The sequence below is a fragment of the Neodiprion fabricii genome, chromosome 1, assembly GCF_021155785.1.
Source record: "Neodiprion fabricii isolate iyNeoFabr1 chromosome 1, iyNeoFabr1.1, whole genome shotgun sequence".
Classification (NCBI taxonomy): domain Eukaryota; kingdom Metazoa; phylum Arthropoda; class Insecta; order Hymenoptera; family Diprionidae; genus Neodiprion; species Neodiprion fabricii.
The window spans coordinates 23,419,379-23,437,992 of NC_060239.1; the positions used below are offsets into that span (position 1 = coordinate 23,419,379).

Below are 18,614 nucleotides of genomic sequence, written 5' to 3' on the forward strand. Positions count from 1 at the left end.
TACTGACATGAGCTTACCGACCGTGCAACTTGATAATTAGCTTGCTAGCTAAAACCTATGCCGTGTCAGATAGCGCTACAAACAGCTGACACGAAAAATATCCGACAGTTTGACGCACGAGTCTCGACACTCTCGACTGCTTTCGACAGTCGACTGGCAGTGGTCAGTAGAGACCCGTATTGTGTGTCGTGCAATAGCGCGATTTGTTATTACTTTCACGTCGTACTTATCGGATGATTGCGTTTCGGAATAATTAGAAGAGCTATTTGTGAGCAACCTAATTTGGACAGATGGGAAAATTTCGCATGTGAAAAATCAAGGTGAGTTGAACGAGTTTTCTTCCGCCAGAAATCGTCAGCAATTACATAGATCGTTAGGAGTATGTACGTAAGTATTGTTTCTCCCGACGGTATATTCCCGATTTTTTTCCTTCCTTTATTCTTTTATATCTAATTACATCTTTTTGTGCAAGTTCTCGCGTGCTTATGCTGCGTGTTAACAACGCTATTTTATTTATCTTCTACAATCATTACATAGTATCGATTTTACGCGGTTCGCGGTTACGTTATTAACTTCCAACTCCAGTACACGCGAATATTTGAAACCCCTTTATTCGATCAGCGTACCTATACATCTAACTGATATTTATTTGAAACTCGTTTTGTGTACGAAAGAGTTATTACGTAAGTGCTGACCTTTAGCCAAACTTGAAGTTTCCCAAACTTTTCTCCACAACATTCCCAAATTTGCATTGAATAAACTCTTCGAACGTCATTGGATTCATTACGTACCGTTTCAATACTTTATTTGTTGGTTATCATACAATTTATTTCCAAAGTTTCGTTACAGCACTTATATTATGAAAATTACCACCACTCATAACATTCTACTATCATTGTAAATTTTCCAATGATAATGTTGACTTATTTGATCCCTACAGTAAATTGAACGTCACGATTAAAGATTATTTTATCTAACGATACCATGATCCCTGTTTTTGATAGTCAGCTTTGACACATCACTTACTGTAAGACTTTAATTTTAATCATTTATGCATAAGAAGACTGGTCTGTAGAAACTCTTGATGTATTCACTTTGGTGCTAATAATTTAAGATAAGGATTATTTAGATTCGTTACATAACTCTATAGTCAACAACGCTATTACAGTTTCAAATTTCTTAAAAATCTACTGAAATCATTTCATAAATCAACAATAAAGGTCGTTCATTTCTTTCAGCAAGAAATTTAAGTTAAATAAAATATCAATTTAATATAATTAAGAATCTTGACCAGACTAAATTTGCAGCATTTCTAAAAAATTTTTACCTCAACAAAAGTCTGAGACTTGGACAGAATTATTTTGTGTTAATATTTCTATTGGAAATTGGGTTTCAGGTGTTGTATTTAATGACAGAAGTTCAAGTAGAGTATTTATATTTTATTTATTATTCAGACGACTATCCTTATTCTTCCTTTACAACAAGATTATTTATGCTCATATTCCAACAATTTCTAATCTTATCTGGCTTAACCTGGCTCAGGCGGTGTATCATCTGATTAATGCTACACTCGAAGTCCAATTTCAATTTGACTGTTAATATCTTGCAAGTACTTTGCTGCTATAAATTCTTGTATTAGAAATTTTAATGTGAAATTGAAATAATAAATTTATATTTCAAATGCCACATTAATTGGTCGATCGATTTGTTCCGATTGAATGATCTGCGTTAACAATCACACTTTTTACTACTGTGATGGCAAATTTTTCTTTTGACTTCGTTGTTTTCTGGTCATGCATACGTCTACCTGAAATAATTTTTTTGTTTTATTTTATAACAATATGATTAGCGTGTTATACAATAGCACCAATGTTAGCGATCAATGTTAGCTGAGCAATAAAGTTAATTACCATTGTTGGAATAGAATTTTTATCAGGAAGTCATACATGTCAGCTACTATTTCGCATACAATTGCAGGCGTGCCTATGCCACGTAAATAAGTTACCGACACTAATAATCACCTTACTCGGCAGTATACATCTGTGCGTATATTACACATAAAATTTATGCCATTCCGGCGTGTAATGCACATGATTTCGATGCACATACTTTTTTAGGAACTTACAGAATGAACTGTTTCAGATTCTGTAATGAACACATAAATATAATTGAAAACGTTTGTTTCAGAGCTACCATAGTTCGTACCACAGCAACCAAATATCGCAGCAATAGAATATTCTCATCATAAAAATGTCCACATTTGAGGATATGATTGTGGAGGACAGAGGAGACTTAGCTTCAGGAGGCGAGTCAATAGTCCGTCATCGTATTCCATGGAGCGATCGAGTTTCCTTAAACAGCGATATACCGGGCTTGCACGAAGTGAACGACCTATTAGATGACGATGATGCTAGTTGCCTTGGTGAGGAAGAAGACGGTGTTGGCTGTCCTCTACCTTCTACACCAGAAGATGACCATCTATTAGATTGCGAGGTATACCTTCCTCAATATTTGAAAAGTCAATTAAAGTTCGATTTCACTTCTTTATTTCACTATTTTATACCACTGCCTGTTGTAGCTCTGGTTGATATTTCAGCAAGGCGCTAACTGGAAAGGACTACGTGGTTGGTCTTTACTCTCATTTATCGTCATACTGTTTTTTTATTTCAATTTTCAAGGCAACTTCAGCACTCTAGTATAAATTGTAATAATTTAGATAAAACAAGATAGCCCGTAGGTATCCATCGGTATGCTAAAGTATTTTATGTAATCAGCAATTGAACATCATTTACTATGGTACTCTTCCTATTATTTCAGATGACAGAGGTACTAAAAGCTGGGGTACTGAGCGATGAAATAGACCTGGGAGCTTTAGCTCATAATGCAGCTGAACAGGCCGAAGAATTTGTCCGTAAAGTAAGTATTTACGAAAACTTATTTCTCGATTTTATTAAAGACTTTGCATATCCTCAGTCACTTCTTTTCATCGGCAAAAGTGTTTTCTGGAATGAAATTTATTATAACATGCTACATAGCCATTTGCGAAAATATATTGCCATTGGTAAACTGAAAGGCATTTTTACTTGTATACTTCAATGCTAAGCATGTTTTTGACAAGCAGTTACCAGTATTGTGAACTGTATTCATTTATTATTTTTGTTTTTAATGAAGAGCTGTGTTTCTTTGTAAAATGTGTGCAGTTGCACACCGTTTTTTATTGATTACAAATAACATAATTTCTGTAAAGTTAGTTTAACTCTATATTACTTTGCCTTTGTACCTTTTTTCTGTAGTTTTACTGACAATGAGTAATATAATAGTGCAGGTAGATTATTCTTATATTATTCTACCCAGGGATTCTCATGTGAGATTACTTGTTTTGGACACAGTGATTTTTATATTATCTCTGTATAAAGTACAACAAAATTTTACGCTTAAGTCTGACATATTTTTTTGGCACTAGAGCACTTTATATTTTTCGATTCTTTTCTAAAAAATCTTACTCAAGTGTATTTTTAACTGTTAAATTGACAGTTTTTATGAAAGTATCGGGATACATTCCAGTCTTTGGTATACTTGTACACTGATTAAAAGTCATAAAATAAAGCCTTAATTAGATTCCATCGTTTTAGTGAAACAAAATATCTACATTTAGCCAGTTTTGAGCTATTCCCATTTTTCGAAGTGATAACAATTTAGGGACATGTAGGAAAAGAAATGTTTGTTTCAACCAAATATGAATTCATTTAGGTAACTGACCTGAATATTTTGTTGACTTTCTAAGTCGTTTTCATCTTATGCATTATTATGATTAAAAGTAGTTTCCAAAAATAATTATATTTCAACCAGTATTAATTTTAAAAAATCTTCGAAATCAGTTATCAAAAAAAATTTGTATTTCGCAAAAATAAAATAATAATAATAATAATAATAACAATCGAACTTTTTCCAAAATCTGCGCTCTTCAAAATCTTGTGAAGTATTGTATAGTTCAGAATGTATATTTGCAGTTATCAAAAATTTTGCACAAATCAAATATTCCTCTAAAGTTTCCTGTGGGTTTGAGAAATTACCCAGAGACAAAATATGCAAGTACAGTAGAACCTCGATTATCCGAACTCCCACTATCCCACCCTCCGTTATCCGAACCATGGCGCGACTTTTTTTTTTTTACAATAAAAATGCCTTTTTTTCGTTTGTTTTTCGTTCGAAATGCTGCTCGTCAAATGTTTTCAACGATCGCTCGACAGAAGTACTCTCAAACGAATAAAAAAACGAGCTTCGTTATGCTCGAAGACAAGTTAATTTCGCAAGGAGTCATTAAGAATTGCTACAAAGATACGTATCGTTGATAAAATTTTTAATTCACACGGAATAAAACTTGGCTGAACAATTTACAAAAATTCGCTGTTAGAGATAAATAGAATGGCATCGTCGTGTTCCATGTAAGACTTCTGATTCTTGTTTTTTTTTTCTTCTGTCCAATAATAATTTATCGAAGCGACTTTGTCGTTAAAAAATGAATACTACGAATATTACCCGAGAGCGTTACAAACGTATGAAAAAATATATATTTTAGATTGGTCGAAGAAAAAATAAAATGAACATGATTCCGAGATAATTTGTTGTACGTCTGTAATATCAATTTCTTTTTGAACGAATAAAAAGTTTTCACGAAAACTTTTTTTTTTAGTGACCTTTGCGATAAATTTCAGTACTGAGTCTCGTCGTTACTTATTTCTTTTACCAAATAGAATAGGTTTGACGAAAGCAACGTAGGATAATTTTCAGTACATATTTTTCCCATATGGAATATGTTAGACCGCTATCTACGAAAACGCATATCTATTATCCGAACTTTGGATAATCAGAACTAGGCCCGGTCCCGATGGGTTCGGATAATCGAGGCTCTACTGTAATACGAGTTGAAATAAAACCTTAAAATATATTTTCATCAGGTTTGGGAAGCATCGTGGAAACAATGCCATTTCCGAAACTTGCCTAGATGGCTGCAGGATAATGATTTTCTACACGCTGGACACAGACCACCTTTGCCATCCTTCTATGCTTGTTTCAAGAGCATCTTCCGTATTCATACTGAAACTGGCAATATATGGACCCATTTGCTAGGTAAGATGTGTTTTATTTTTTTTTTAGTCTTGTGGCAGTAATTACTTCAACCTGTGTACGTTTGATACAATTATTTAGTGCACCATTCAGCAGAGGATCTAGTACTCATAAAGCTGGGATTTTATACACCAAAATATGAGAAATAAGAGAAATAATCAGAAATGAAGATAAACGCTTAGAGAATCCGCGTTTATGAATCAATTTTCAAATTTGTACACGAAATTCGTATTTATTTTTCATGATTTGCTACAATTTCTGTGGATACGTCAATCATGCTATTGACTCTAATATAAAAAGAGAGCAATGTATCGTGCTCTTTTTATCTTGTAATTAATTTTTTTTTTGAAATGGCTTACTTCAACCAAAATATTTGTTACTTGAAGAACAAAATACTTGGTATGAACATCTCGTGTCTCAAGGATGATTAATGGAAATACGTGTATCAATTAAAGGGATAAAACCATATTTATATAGCTCCAATGGTTTATCCGTATGGTTATACAATCTATGGAAATTAATTACCTAAAGGTTGTCCATATATTACATGATAGTATTTTCACACTTTCTTGTCACTTTCTCCCTTCAAGAGACTGAACCATATCATAGAAAATCCTTTCACTTTGCTGGAATTACATAATATTTACGAAATTGGGTTATATCACAAAATTTTTTAGAGTTATTGAGAAAACTTTTTATTTAAATTATTTCGAAACAGTAAAGAAACGTTGTTTCGGGTGTTTATTTATTAAAGAATCATATTTTAGGAATATTCAAAAATCTTTTATTGAGAAAATAAGTATTGGTGTTGATAACAGCATAAACATTATGAAAATAACAATCAATTTAGCATCGGTGCGCAGTTCGAAAACTTATGGGTGTTCTCTATCACTATTATTTTTCTACAACGCTATAACTGATTTCCATCCCTCTGTCAATATAATAGAGTAGTGACAGCGACAATGTATTTCTCACCAAACTCATATCATGCAATATATAGACAACCCGGTAAAGCACGCATCTTCAGTAGCCAAATTTCTGAAATCTGCTTGTGAAAAAAGGTTGACAAATACCTACATCATTGAACAAAAATATGAAACAAAAAGTGTGCATTGAAGGTACATATTACCTGATATAATGGATATATGATAGTTGTTCCCGTACATTTTCATCTTACTGAGTAATTGTATTTTTACATTACAGGATGTGTAGCATTCATAGGAATAGCAATTTTCTTTTTAACCCAACCACCCGTCGAAATACAATTAGAAGAAAAATTGGTGTTTGCTGCATTTTTTGCTGGAGCTATAGTGTGTCTGGGAATGTCTTTTGCCTTTCACACGGTCCACTGCCACAGTGAATGTGTAGGAAAGTTGTTTTCAAAACTGGATTACTGCGGCATTGCTATGCTGATAATGGGCAGTTTTGTTCCATGGTTATATTACGGATTCTACTGTGATTATCAACCAAAATTGATATACCTATCAGTTGTTGTTGTCCTCGGCATTACTAGTATCGTTGTTTCCCTTTGGGAAAAATTCAGCGAGCCAAGTTATAGACCACTTCGAGCAGGAGTTTTCATGGGCTTTGGCCTCAGTGGGGTAAGTTCTAACTACTAGCTGTTCATTTGCCTACTTGTCCGCTTACGTTATCATTGCATATTCGGTTTTTACCAGTTTATTTTATCGTTAGATCCCTGCCTATTACATCAAAGTTACTATCAGTGAGGTCTACTTTTCTCGCACAAACAACAATCTGTTTGAAGGGTTCTCGGTTTTCATCCAACAAAATGTGAACTAGAATAATTTATATGACACTGTCAATATAGTAAATTGTGGTATTTGCTCATTTTATACAGGATTTTAAATCGTTTGAATAATCAAATGATTTCCAACAATCTGACATACAATCTTACCAGTGAAATCAAAGACCAATGTAAAAGTTTGAAATCTTTTTTCAGAGCCTTAAATAGTTTTAAGATATTAAACCTAAATTTCTCTGAATAACAAAATTATTGATATCAACAAATATTATAATCACCCGATACAATATAATAACCTGCTATACTATTTCTCAGCAATTCAACAAGGTTTCGCTAATAACCTGAAAATTTTATCGTAATTATTACAATGCAGAGATTTTTAGTTTAGATAGTTTGAAAAGTGCAGAATATTCCGGCTCGAATTGAAATCTCATAAAATCCTGTGTGTTAGATTTGAATTCTGATAAAAGTTACGCAATTGGCATCAAGCCAAAAATGTGAAAATCCACAAGAACTTGTGCCTTATCTTTATTTGTAAATTGTAAACATGTATCCAAATATTTTTCTATATTTACCTTTCTCCTACAATAGGTGATACCAGCTGTTCATTACGCCATTGCTGAGGGCTGGTTTAAAGCGATAAGTCAAGCATCTTTGGGATGGTTGATTCTTATGGGGTGCCTTTATATCTTGGGAGCCATGTTTTACGCATGGCGTGTCCCAGAAAGATTTTTCCCAGGAAAATTTGATATTTGGGTGAGTTTCAGTCTTAATCAAATGAACACAGTTAGTGGACTAGAAATGTTAATCCAAATAAAAAAATTTTTAAATTTAGTTTCAGAGTCACCAAATCTTCCATGTGCTTGTTATAGCCGCAGCGTTTGTTCATTACCATGGGATAACAGAAATGGCAATGTATCGAATGACAGTTGGTGAATGCGCTGATCCATCCCAAGCAATAGTGTTTTAATTGATTTATCTTTAGAGCTTTATCGTTCGCTTTTAATGCACGCTCGAATATTCATCTGCAGTGTTTTGAAACTATCCTAATGAATATTTTTCTCTTCCTCTTATCATTTTCCAATTTTCTTTTCTTGTGAACGAGCGTGTGGTGCAAAGTTTCTAATTTAACAAGTCAAACATTGTTTTACACTAGATCTGGTACCTCAAATGTTTGGTAAGAGTGCTATTGACATTTTCCAATGATAAGGGAAGTCCGTTATATCTGAATCAATATTATTGTACAAAATTGCACAAACTGAACAGTATACGACGTTTTTTGCTTATTAATTTTTTAAATTTCAAAGAAATTTTACTCCCAAATTTATTTTTTGACGGATGCCATTTCGTTATTTTGATGTAAATTTTGATGAATAATGTTTCTCGGAAGGATTTTTTACACAAGCCGTTTTCTCATAAGGTGAAATAAATTATCCAAAAGTACTACCGAATATTCTTTATAATACGTAGTTATCTACATCTTTACAGTTTTTTTTTTAGATATAAACGTTGTACCAGTTTGTGAAGATGTGAGAAATTTTTATTGCTCTTTAATAAATGATGTTTCCAGATCTTTAAAACACATTGCGTTGGCTGTCACATACTACGGAATAATATTACCGATGATTTGTTCCCAAAGGTTAATCTTAAATACCAGAGCACGGGATTTAAGCCATTAGTTACTTAAGTAATCGATTCCATGTAATTAACCGAAATGTTACAAAAGATATCGAGCAAAAATTGGAATTGTTATTCTAGGAACTATTCTATCCGCCTTTGGTAATATAGCAATTTAGTTGATTCTTAGTACAATTTAGGTTTTCATTAAGTCACTACTGCTACCAATGTTATGTTTCTAGTAATATGTGTTATCATTGTCATTATTAAGTAGAAACTGCTTAATTTGAATTTTTATGATTATTTAATTTTAATTATTGCGATGTAGATCATAATGCTGAGATATTAAATTATTATCGAAGTTGAAATATTGATGAACTATTTTTAAATGCTTTAAGTGGGAACTGTGGGTGATGAATAATAATATACGACCAATATGATAATTGTTAATTATTGAATTATATTCTACGAAATTTTTGGACTGATAATATGTATAAAAGATTTCATCCCTTTCGTTGATAACATTATGAGTACAATCGTGTCTTGAATATTAAGATGCAACCGGTCGACAAAGCATAACTAACAATTTGCTAATAATGGTGTAAATCAAACTCAGAACAATATATATTACTAACGTCCCAGAATCGAATACATATACTATGTTCACGTCACTAATTACATTTTTCACCTCAGTTCTACAACAATAGTACCACATATTCATAAACGATGAAATGTAAGAATACTGAAACAAATTTTTTATGTTTTCCAGAAAGTTTCATGTATCTTCCACTTGAATAATTCTTATTACAAATATCGCTAGCTCTGCAAACAAATTCTGGGCTCTATTTTCTTGTATACTTAGAATTTTTAATATTTATAACTGAATAAATGATGTTGCAAATTTTTTACACAAACGAAACACCCTATAGATAAATAAATAAATAAATATTATCTACCGTAAATTATGAACATGCGAGATATTTGTTTCCACTATTCGGTCTATGCGTTAATTGTTCATTAATTAGTGTACTGTTTTACTTCGAGAACATGAGTGTACGAGTGTATCGTTCGAAACTTGATGGTAATTTAGTTTTTTTGTAGTAGAAAAGTGTATAAAATTCTATTAAATCGATCATTTTTAAAATTTTTTTGCGATTGTATAACCCAAATTCATTGGGGTAATAATATACACACACATATATATATATATATATATAGGTATGTATGTATATATATATATATATACGTATTGTAAAATGAGTCGAATATATAACTCGAAATGTATTTTTTAAACAAATTCATGTAGAACGATGATAATCGTGTTAGAGTAATGAATGTAAAAGAGTATATTAAAAATTGCATATATTTTCCAACAAAGTGAACACCAACCAATAAACAATTAATTACAATACTGTAACAAGATTACGAAATTGTTTTCTAAAACATGTAATGCATAACTATAAATCTAATCACATAATACAGATTTGGTTAATATATGCAAGCGAGAAATGAATACTAAATTGTTGTATTTTCATTCAATGGTATAATAAAAATTTTATACTAAGAACAGATTTCTCACTGATACCTTTTAAATATGAAATTGAAAAACAATGTTTTGAGTTTTAGATGCGGATTAACGTTTATGACGAATATTCGTATGCAAATTAATTCGTTAATTCATGTAGTTTGGAACTAGCCAAAGAACGCATAATTTCAGTTTCCATTGTTTTTATAGTAAAAGTACTACTTACAATCACAAAATACATGTATATGGTATGATACAAGTAGCAAAATTTCTAGTTATATTAAGACAACTGAATCCCAATCTCGAACAATTCCTCGTAGCTCATATCCCATAATTGAGCACTGAATAATGAATTCAAAATTCGTAACCAAAATGCGTTAATTCGCTCACGTTATATAACATGTTTGTCAACGATTTTGAAAACAACAGAAACAGTTTTTTAGCGTGATCCTGAAAGCATGATAAAATTTGTTTTACAATTTTCAATAAAAGGTAGCAAACTATTATTGTACGTTGAGAAAATTCCAACAACCCATGTAAAAATGTTATTTATTAATTTTCTGTTTTCAATGTCTTTGAAATCTAAGTACAAATAACAAATGTAACTCATATTGATATTGTATACACATGTATTCATAATAACGAAATTGATTCAAATGGCACATAACTAGTTCAAGGTGTTACATAAGATATACTGCACGTATTTTATTATAAGGATGGACAAGACAGTGATTGATTCTCAAAAAAATCAAACTTGGAATTATAAAAATACGGTTATGCCTGAGTGACGATCTAGTTTTACATCTATATCATGGTATCACAATTCATTTTCTCAGTGACAAATTAATGACCTGGATTTTTAACTTATATACAAGTGATTCGTGGTAAAGCTGGAATGCACAACACTGTTGGAATTGACTAATGGAAAATGTTGAACCCTTCCACTTGACCACGCGATTGTCAGGCAAGCGCCTCCAAAGTCAGAATTAGAGTCAAAGTCCTGCTGGAAGTTCATACAATTCGGTACCTCTCCAGGAAAGCCTTTAATCAAGCACCCTTCAGCTGCGTCAGCTGCTATTGAACCTGCCTGCAGTTTCATTGCAAACACGACAACGATTGGACTATCCTGTGCAACATAATGACATTTTAATATGTTATCTCACTCCGCAACCAAACATTTTTTTATGGCAATTACATAATCGGTTTGGAGGGGGGTACTAACCCGAAATATAATGGCAAGATATTTTCCTGTAGGATCCCACTCCATAGCTATCACTCGACCTCCAAGACATTGTTGTTCATGCTGATCGGAATATAAAATTGTTTTTTTCAGATCAATTATAGCCGTGGCAGCTTTAACGTCGTTATTTACACCTGAATTTTTCAAGTCAAAAATATTTTCTTGTAATGGCAGTGAAAATACTATCTCTGGAACTTCGGTTGAAACAAATAAAAGCGTAAGATCTGGCCCGAAACAAGCTGCAGCAACCCGACCGTTTGGGACCATCCACTTTTCGGATTTCCAAGATGAGCCGTCTCCAGTGTTCCATATTCTGTAGAAGAATTGCGTGTCATAGGTATAATTATTATTCAAGGAGAAATTCCGAAGCATCAAAATATTTGCACAGAAAATTATCCATAGTTATTGTTACGAGAAGATTTTTCTCGAGTCGTTTACTAAATTTGATGTAATAAACCAAATGATGAAGATATATTCATCTGGCATGACAAAACATGTTTCCATCGAATCTTTACCTGAAGACAGAATGAGTGGATGCTGCCAGTAGCCTAGAACCACAGTGAGACCATCTCGCAAAGCAGAGTCCGCCCCCTCTGACACATTTTAAAGGGACTGCCAATTCTCTAGATGTATCCCAGATATACATATTGTTATTTGCTGGAGAGCAAGATACCAATAAGTCACCCTGAAATGGATCATAAGGAGAGTTTGAGGAATTCGGGATACAAAGATTATCCACAAAATTACTGAATGAATAAAGTAAAGGTTTTCCTCTGGCTTCCTACCTGTGGATTCCAAGCAACGCTTGTGACTGGGGCATGTCCTCTTTGTCGGAGAGTCAGTGCTTGACTCAGCGAACTGCTAGCTGCTCCCAATTCTACTTTCCAGATTAAAATCCCCATCTGACAAGCAGCGGCCAACTCTCTACCAGAATTGGGCCTCCAAGTCAAACAAGATACGGATTTTTGAAAGCTGTGTCTCAGAACTGCTGCGCCCTGCACGTTCTTGCAGAACACACGAATCCTATCGTCTCGTGTTGCTAAAGCAAGACGTGTACAATGTGGATGCCAGGCTAAACAACGAACCTTTACGAGACAAATTTTAATTAATCACAATAATTGTCATGAGTGTGTAGAAAAGTTTAAATAAAATGAAGTAATAAAGAAGACATCGAAAAAAATGTGAATTTTAGCAAAATTTGGAGGCAATCAAAATTGTCCTTTTCTTTTAACGGTGCTCAATGGCTCTAGATATCGAACTGAGTTTGTTCAAGTTACTTTAGTACAGAAATCTTGTGAACTAGACAATGATTACAATGGCAGTAGCCCAGTCACGTGTGATAGCTATATCAGCTGCGGAACCATAAGTTAGCATCGGTAATCCCTCATTCCAGAATGCTAGCTTGTCCACCAAATCAAACAGGCGAGATAATCTGTAAAAGGAAAGAAAAAATTCAAAATTATAAACATGGACCATAGAGTTTTCAGTAAGAATTGACCAATGACACTAAAAATCCGAATTCTCATTTTGACATTTGACCATTGTAATCTGTGAGCAACAATCTCTAGCATTAAGATACTCAGAATAAAATTATGAAAGCCAGAAAACTTAACCAGGAAATAAAGAAACTAATAATTGAATTTATGCACCTTGTAGTTATCCAGTGTAAGATTTTTGTAACCTGTGCCGGATCCTCTTCTGCAGTTGCGTGAACTGCCTCGATGAAACCCTTGTCACGCCACACGCTTGCAATTTTTTTCAAAGCACTTTCCTGAACCGGTAAAAACATATCTTTGGCCGAAATACCATTACCAGCTTCTCGTATTGCAAGCATATCAGAGCTCACAGTTGCATTGGGATGATCGAGTAGGTAAGCAGCATACGACTGCATGCATATATTCAAATGTTCGCGATCCACGTACCGCAGGCTACCGTCAACCAAACCAACAGTTGCCTCATCATTGAGCAAAGGAGGTTTAAAATCCCCAAGTGAAGGCGTTTGGAATAACTTCATGGCTCTTACTTAGACGTGAGTGTGAAATGCAGTGAATTTTGGCTAAATGTAACATACATACCATAGGTTAGGTTAGATTAGGCTATCAGAGAGAAATAAAATTTCAAAGTGCGAGAAGTAAATCATTCTCAACAGGAATTTAGGCATCGTTTTCAGAAGTGGTTTTACATAACTCGCAAAGAATTATTAATCCGATAAAAATGTATTATTGTTAAAATAATTTAGAACACCGCTAGTCATAACCTACAATTTACCAAAAGATGTTTAGTTACCTTGGCTTGAGATAGTATGTAAATAAAACGTTTACTGTATTGTAACACAACTACAGACAAATATTTAGGATGACATATTTTTACCAATAATATCAGATGAGTTGTGTAAAAAAAATCACTTTACTTATGCGAATCACCATTGCTGAATACTTTGAAATTAATCTTCGCGCCAAATTGGAACACTTGTTCGTTGACTTGTTTCACGAAACGCAGGTGCATTATTACTTGAACCCTGATTCCGCCAGATGTCTCGTGTCGTACCCATTGGTGATGGAATCAGTGATGATGACTTTTCAGTTATAAACTTTCACTTTATCTCGCGGATGTTCTTCTTGAATGCTTCCAGAGAATACTTTACCGAATATTACCTCACTTTGATGAAGTTTTTCTTAGCGCGCTAAAATTATGAACAATCGAGTCATACATGTATCAAACGGACTTAACAGAAATTAAATGAATTTATTTACTGATTTCCAATTATCCCTTCGTGAAAACTTGCACCTTGAATACATTGCATTTGTTCCGATGTATTCAACGTTAACTGCAATGTATTCACTCTTTATCGTGATTCGTTAACCCGAACAAATTCTCCCAATAAATTGATACAAATTGCAATATTTTCGCTAATAATTTTCTATAAATTATTACAACTTCAGTATCCCTAATTTTTGTTCAATAAAAACGTATCAACGTGATTCGAACGGAGTACTTTTATGAGTCGATGACTTCCATTTGTGGAGCAAAAAATTAAACTAGAATAGAGCCAGGTTCTAGTACTTTTTTGTACCTTCGAATTCGCTTTCGCTTGCTGGGGAACAGACATTTGGTCCGGAATGAATGGATCTATGATTCGGTAACAAGCAGCGAAGCTAGAGTATCTTCGATTTCACACGTTTAAGTCAACACAGGTTACCAAGAGGTTATATTTTATTTCGGAAAAGGTTTGAAATGTCTATAGTCTTGCAGAACTCAGTGCCATTGCAAATGACCTCTGTAAGAATTCTGTTTACAAATGACCGATGTTTCGACTAAGGTACGTAGAACATGAGAGATTGCTGCGAGAAACATTAGGGAAAAAAATCGTAATGAATCATATACATGATGTTTATTTCGTATGTAATACTATACGTGTGTATACATGATATTTTTTGAATTTCTAGTACGGTTATACATAGTACGGCATTGAAGTATTCGTTTAATATACCTATACATATGCATATGTCACAGTTTATTTCTGATATTATTTTCTCAATGAGACGATAATCGCTATTGCAAAAACGTGTCCTCTTTCAACCGAGTCCAAAGTTTCTCTGCTTGATAAGGTATAGTCTTACAACATGCCGCGGACTCGGAATTTTTTCACATAGTTAAAACTACCATCGTATAGTAAGACCTCGTAAATTACTTAAAAAAATAGAAAGCAGAATAAACGGAGGTCTGGCGTGTTCACTCGTCGAAACCACTATTTTCTTTTTCTAATTGTTACGGGGTGGGGGGTCATCGATGGTGTAAGTCTTGAATTTCGAGTAGATTCTGCATTAGCTTCAGTCGCCATCTTGAATTTATGAGGGAATTTGTTATCATCAAATAACTCGCCCATTTTCAACTTTTTACTAAAAATGGTCATAACTAAACCTATCGGAAACTTAATTCTCTACAACTATTGTCGCAAAAATTTTTCGTCCATGATCGATATTTTCCAACTTAAACAACAAATTCAAGATGGTAGCCGAAGCCAGAAACTCTGGATGTAGACGACCAATTAACTCCCCCCTCCCCAGCGATTAGAAAATGAAAATGGTAGTATCAAAAAGTTGCGATTTCACGTGTTCGTTTTTGCACAGTAACCGAGTCATATCTGCACGTACGCTCCTGGCACGACGGGGATGGTCTTTGACTTGGAGTGGGGAATCCCTGGACGGCGGTAACGGAGACGAGGGAAGGGGGGGATACGGGAGTTGGTGGGGGAAGATACGGCACGCAGTGGTAGAGGGGAGAGCCGCAGTGTTGAACCGCGATCCGTAGAGCGCGGGTAGTTTTTGATTGCGTCATTGGCTCTGGCCATCGTCGAACTTGAATTTTCAAATTTAGGAATTAGAGGAAAGGACAAGTTTGGTACTGAGGACAGGGGGGAAGTCATGGGACAGACAGTGCCGGGGGATCATGAAGAATACTGAACTGTTCTCATGGTAAGAGATTGCCGGGTGAGACGAGAAGGATTGGAAAACACTAGCGAGAGGAGAAGAGTCGAGTTGCTGCCCAACCCTCGGGGAAATGGGGAAAAAAGGTGCTAAGAGGAAAACTCGGTGGAGGAGCCTGAGCATTGGCGGTATGTTACTTACATTCGTCTTTTATCGCCCGGCACAATTTTTCTCATCAATCGCCGCTTCTTAACTGATGATCAATGCTTATTACGTATTTAGTAGCTTACCCAACGCTCCCTCTACACTCGCGCAATGCAGAGTGTAACCTCTGTAACCTCTAACCGTACGTAAGTACAACGCGTAACCAATATCAGCATTGATCAATTGCCTTTTCGACAATCGGCAATTATTCTAGGACTCAGTTCTTGGGTTATTTGCTGCGGATTAGTAAATCTCAGAGGTTATCAGAAAAATTTAGAACACCTCGATGTTACGGAGAAGATTACTGTCATTGGTCTACCGGTGGAAATATCCGAAATCCATATTTGTCGGTTTATGAAAATTCAACCTCGCTCCTTTTCTACCATTATTTTACGATTTTTATGCTGGTTTCACGTTACCGAAAATGATCAGAAAACTTCTTTGGAAAAAATTATATCCTTGGAATACTTTGCAAGGAAAATTCACAGCTAAATGAGAATCTGTGTCGGAAAATTATTCAATTTTCAGCTAAAATATGGTATTTTATTGAAAAAATTCCAAGACCTCGTACTGCGAATAGAAAATTATTACAATTTTCTGTGTACAACTCTCGTTTACTTCTGAATTTCGTTGTCAATGTGTTTGCAAAATTCGGCCTTTCTTACAGACGTTTGTAAGAACGTTTTTCGCAGCATTTTTTTCGTGAAACCACGTCAATACGGATACATGTAAAATTTCCGGAAGTCGAGCAACCGTCTAAAATCACGTCAATTTTCTAACCCTCGAAGAAAGTCTCGCGTATAAAAACCCACTGCATATTTCCCTGGTAATAATCAGTAACCATGCAATAAACGATCAATATTCAACATCGGGTGAAAACCGTGCAGTAATAAACGAATTGAAAACGAAATGTTTCCTCGGAGTTGGTTCCCAACCTCTGTGGCACGAGAAAAAGAAGAATTCCAGCTGATACAGCCGGCCGCGATCGATCGCGTGTGTAAGCTGAATAGTAGCGAGCGAATAGTTTCAGTAATGTTCATTAACGAGTTCCCAGTGGCTGACTATTATTTAGGAATCAAAACTGGAACGAGTTTCTTTTCTAAGTCAATTTTATGTGCCAATGACCAGAGACGTAAGTGACGTGAGAAACAAACGATACGTTGACCATAGACACATTAAATTTCAATAGAAAGAAAACGCGCTTCAGTTTTTATTACAAAAAAATAGTGAGATACCGGGAACCGATTAAAGAACATTACGGTACGTACATACATACTTACACATACTTAGGTGTAGCTTTGAAAAAGTGACACAAACAGAGTGGATCGAAATTACGGATGTAGGGAAAATATCAGCAGAAAACTGTACGTATTATTTGGGCCGCGTAGTAAAATCGACCCGTTCTCCTCTTCTGTGATACCTGGTCGAAGAAGATATTCTTCTTGGCGCAGGCGGCGCGTTACAGCGAAAGGTTAATCGTGCGAATCTGCCGTTTGTTGTGATACACGTTTTTTTTTTATTTCCGCTTCGTTTCTGCTCCTTTGTATCAAACGTTTAGCATGCACACCTACAGAATTTCTAAGCGCGTCTATCGAGGATTGTAAGGGTAAACCCGAAAGCTTGACTTACCTTCCGTTTTTCTGATACCGCTGTCGAGCTTTAGTCTTCACCCCTGCAACTTGTTAGTCGTAAGTCGGAGGCATCGATCGGTTCGTTTTTTCCATACCTTCCGGCTGTTATCTCATACTCCTCATCGAAGGTGGGTATCTATAGACGTCGAGAACCGCGAGGAGCCCAAAAATCGCAAGTTCGTCGTACATTTCTAATTGTAAGCTCAACCTCGACACTCTGTCCTTAGCCTCCAATTTCAAATGGCCAGACCCTCGTGGCTCGGTGATATACAATATTTATTTACTTGCAACAGAATGAAAATACTGTATTTGGGAAAAGGAAAAGAAATATTCATTTTTCGACAGAAATAAATTCGTTTCATCAGTCACTTTTAATTAAAAGATTGACAATTTTTAGTTGTACTTTTTCAATTGCTGCACGTAAAAATTTATCTGTATTTAAACGAAGGAGTTATTCAATGTGTAAGATATTTATTCATTTCTCCGGGCGTGATGTCGAATGCTATACAAAAAACACTGAATCTTGTTAGTTTAGCGCATGGAAAGTAAGTGAAAAAACGAACCGCACATACGAAGCATCAACCGCGTAACACCTGGTCTTTCTACTCGAGTTAGTAAAAGTGATTTAGGGGTCAATTTTTATTCTCAAAGGTAACGTACAAGAGAATCAAGTGTCAATAAAACGTAACATTATTTGCTTTGTTTTTTATCTCCTGAGGGTGACTTTTGTAATTTACAAGTAAAAGGTATTTAACCCCGAATGTAACATTTGAATTGAATTTAACCGTAGAATAATCAGTGGATAAATTGCATTTTAGTTTTGGTAGACTCAAAAAGAGAGTAAAAGTATACCTTTTTTCATTAACACAATAATTAGTCTTGAGTATATCGTCATTGCAACTTAGAAAAATAATGTAATTATAATTTTATTACCGCTATAAATATTGAATGAAATGCTTGAAATGTATGTAAAATAGTATACGGATCAAAGGCACGGGTATATATATATGCAAGTACACTGGTCACGTGCCGTAACCGTAACACATATGCACATCATATATGTATTTATGGATCAGCCAAT

At 34.6% G+C, this 18,614-nt stretch overlaps 3 protein-coding genes across 7 annotated transcripts in view; 2 read left to right on the forward strand and 1 right to left on the reverse strand.

The window, feature by feature from the left end:
* The first annotated feature begins 124 nt into the window (after positions 1-124).
* Positions 125-9,425, forward strand: LOC124180332 (adiponectin receptor protein). Of its 3 annotated transcripts, none has more exons than XM_046565764.1 (7): positions 125-387; positions 2,188-2,493; positions 2,818-2,916; positions 4,959-5,130; positions 6,331-6,728; positions 7,481-7,645; positions 7,725-9,425. In XM_046565764.1, exons 2-7 carry the CDS (start codon positions 2,251-2,253, stop codon positions 7,857-7,859), a joined length of 1,212 nt encoding a protein of 403 aa, XP_046421720.1. In that variant the 5' UTR covers positions 125-387; positions 2,188-2,250; the 3' UTR covers positions 7,860-9,425. The 3 variants fall into 3 exon arrangements, with proteins under 3 accessions (XP_046421720.1, XP_046421710.1, XP_046421729.1); XM_046565754.1 differs by having other exon boundaries at positions 125-320; XM_046565773.1 differs by lacking the exon at positions 125-387 and adding an exon at positions 2,579-2,624 and having other exon boundaries at positions 2,352-2,493.
* On the reverse strand, positions 8,395-13,762 carry LOC124180308 (aladin-like). 3 transcript variants are annotated; one of them, XM_046565672.1, is made up of 7 exons: positions 13,558-13,762; positions 12,921-13,327; positions 12,586-12,703; positions 12,057-12,356; positions 11,787-11,956; positions 11,254-11,584; positions 8,395-11,157 (listed from the first exon to the last, which is right to left on the reverse strand). In XM_046565672.1, exons 2-7 carry the CDS (start codon positions 13,283-13,285, stop codon positions 10,891-10,893), a joined length of 1,551 nt encoding a protein of 516 aa, XP_046421628.1. In that variant the 5' UTR covers positions 13,286-13,327; positions 13,558-13,762; the 3' UTR covers positions 8,395-10,890. The 3 variants fall into 3 exon arrangements, with proteins under 3 accessions (XP_046421628.1, XP_046421639.1, XP_046421649.1); XM_046565683.1 differs by having other exon boundaries at positions 13,642-13,756; XM_046565693.1 differs by having other exon boundaries at positions 12,921-13,293; positions 13,558-13,756.
* A 1,791-nt stretch (positions 13,763-15,553) lies between these two features.
* Positions 15,554-18,614, forward strand: part of LOC124180206 — a 40,105-nt gene continuing 37,044 nt past the window's right edge. Inside the window, exon 1 of the mRNA XM_046565437.1 lies at positions 15,554-15,886. Coding sequence (XP_046421393.1) covers positions 15,832-15,886 — 55 coding nt within the window. The 5' untranslated portion in view covers positions 15,554-15,831. The remainder of the gene's footprint in view (positions 15,887-18,614) is intronic.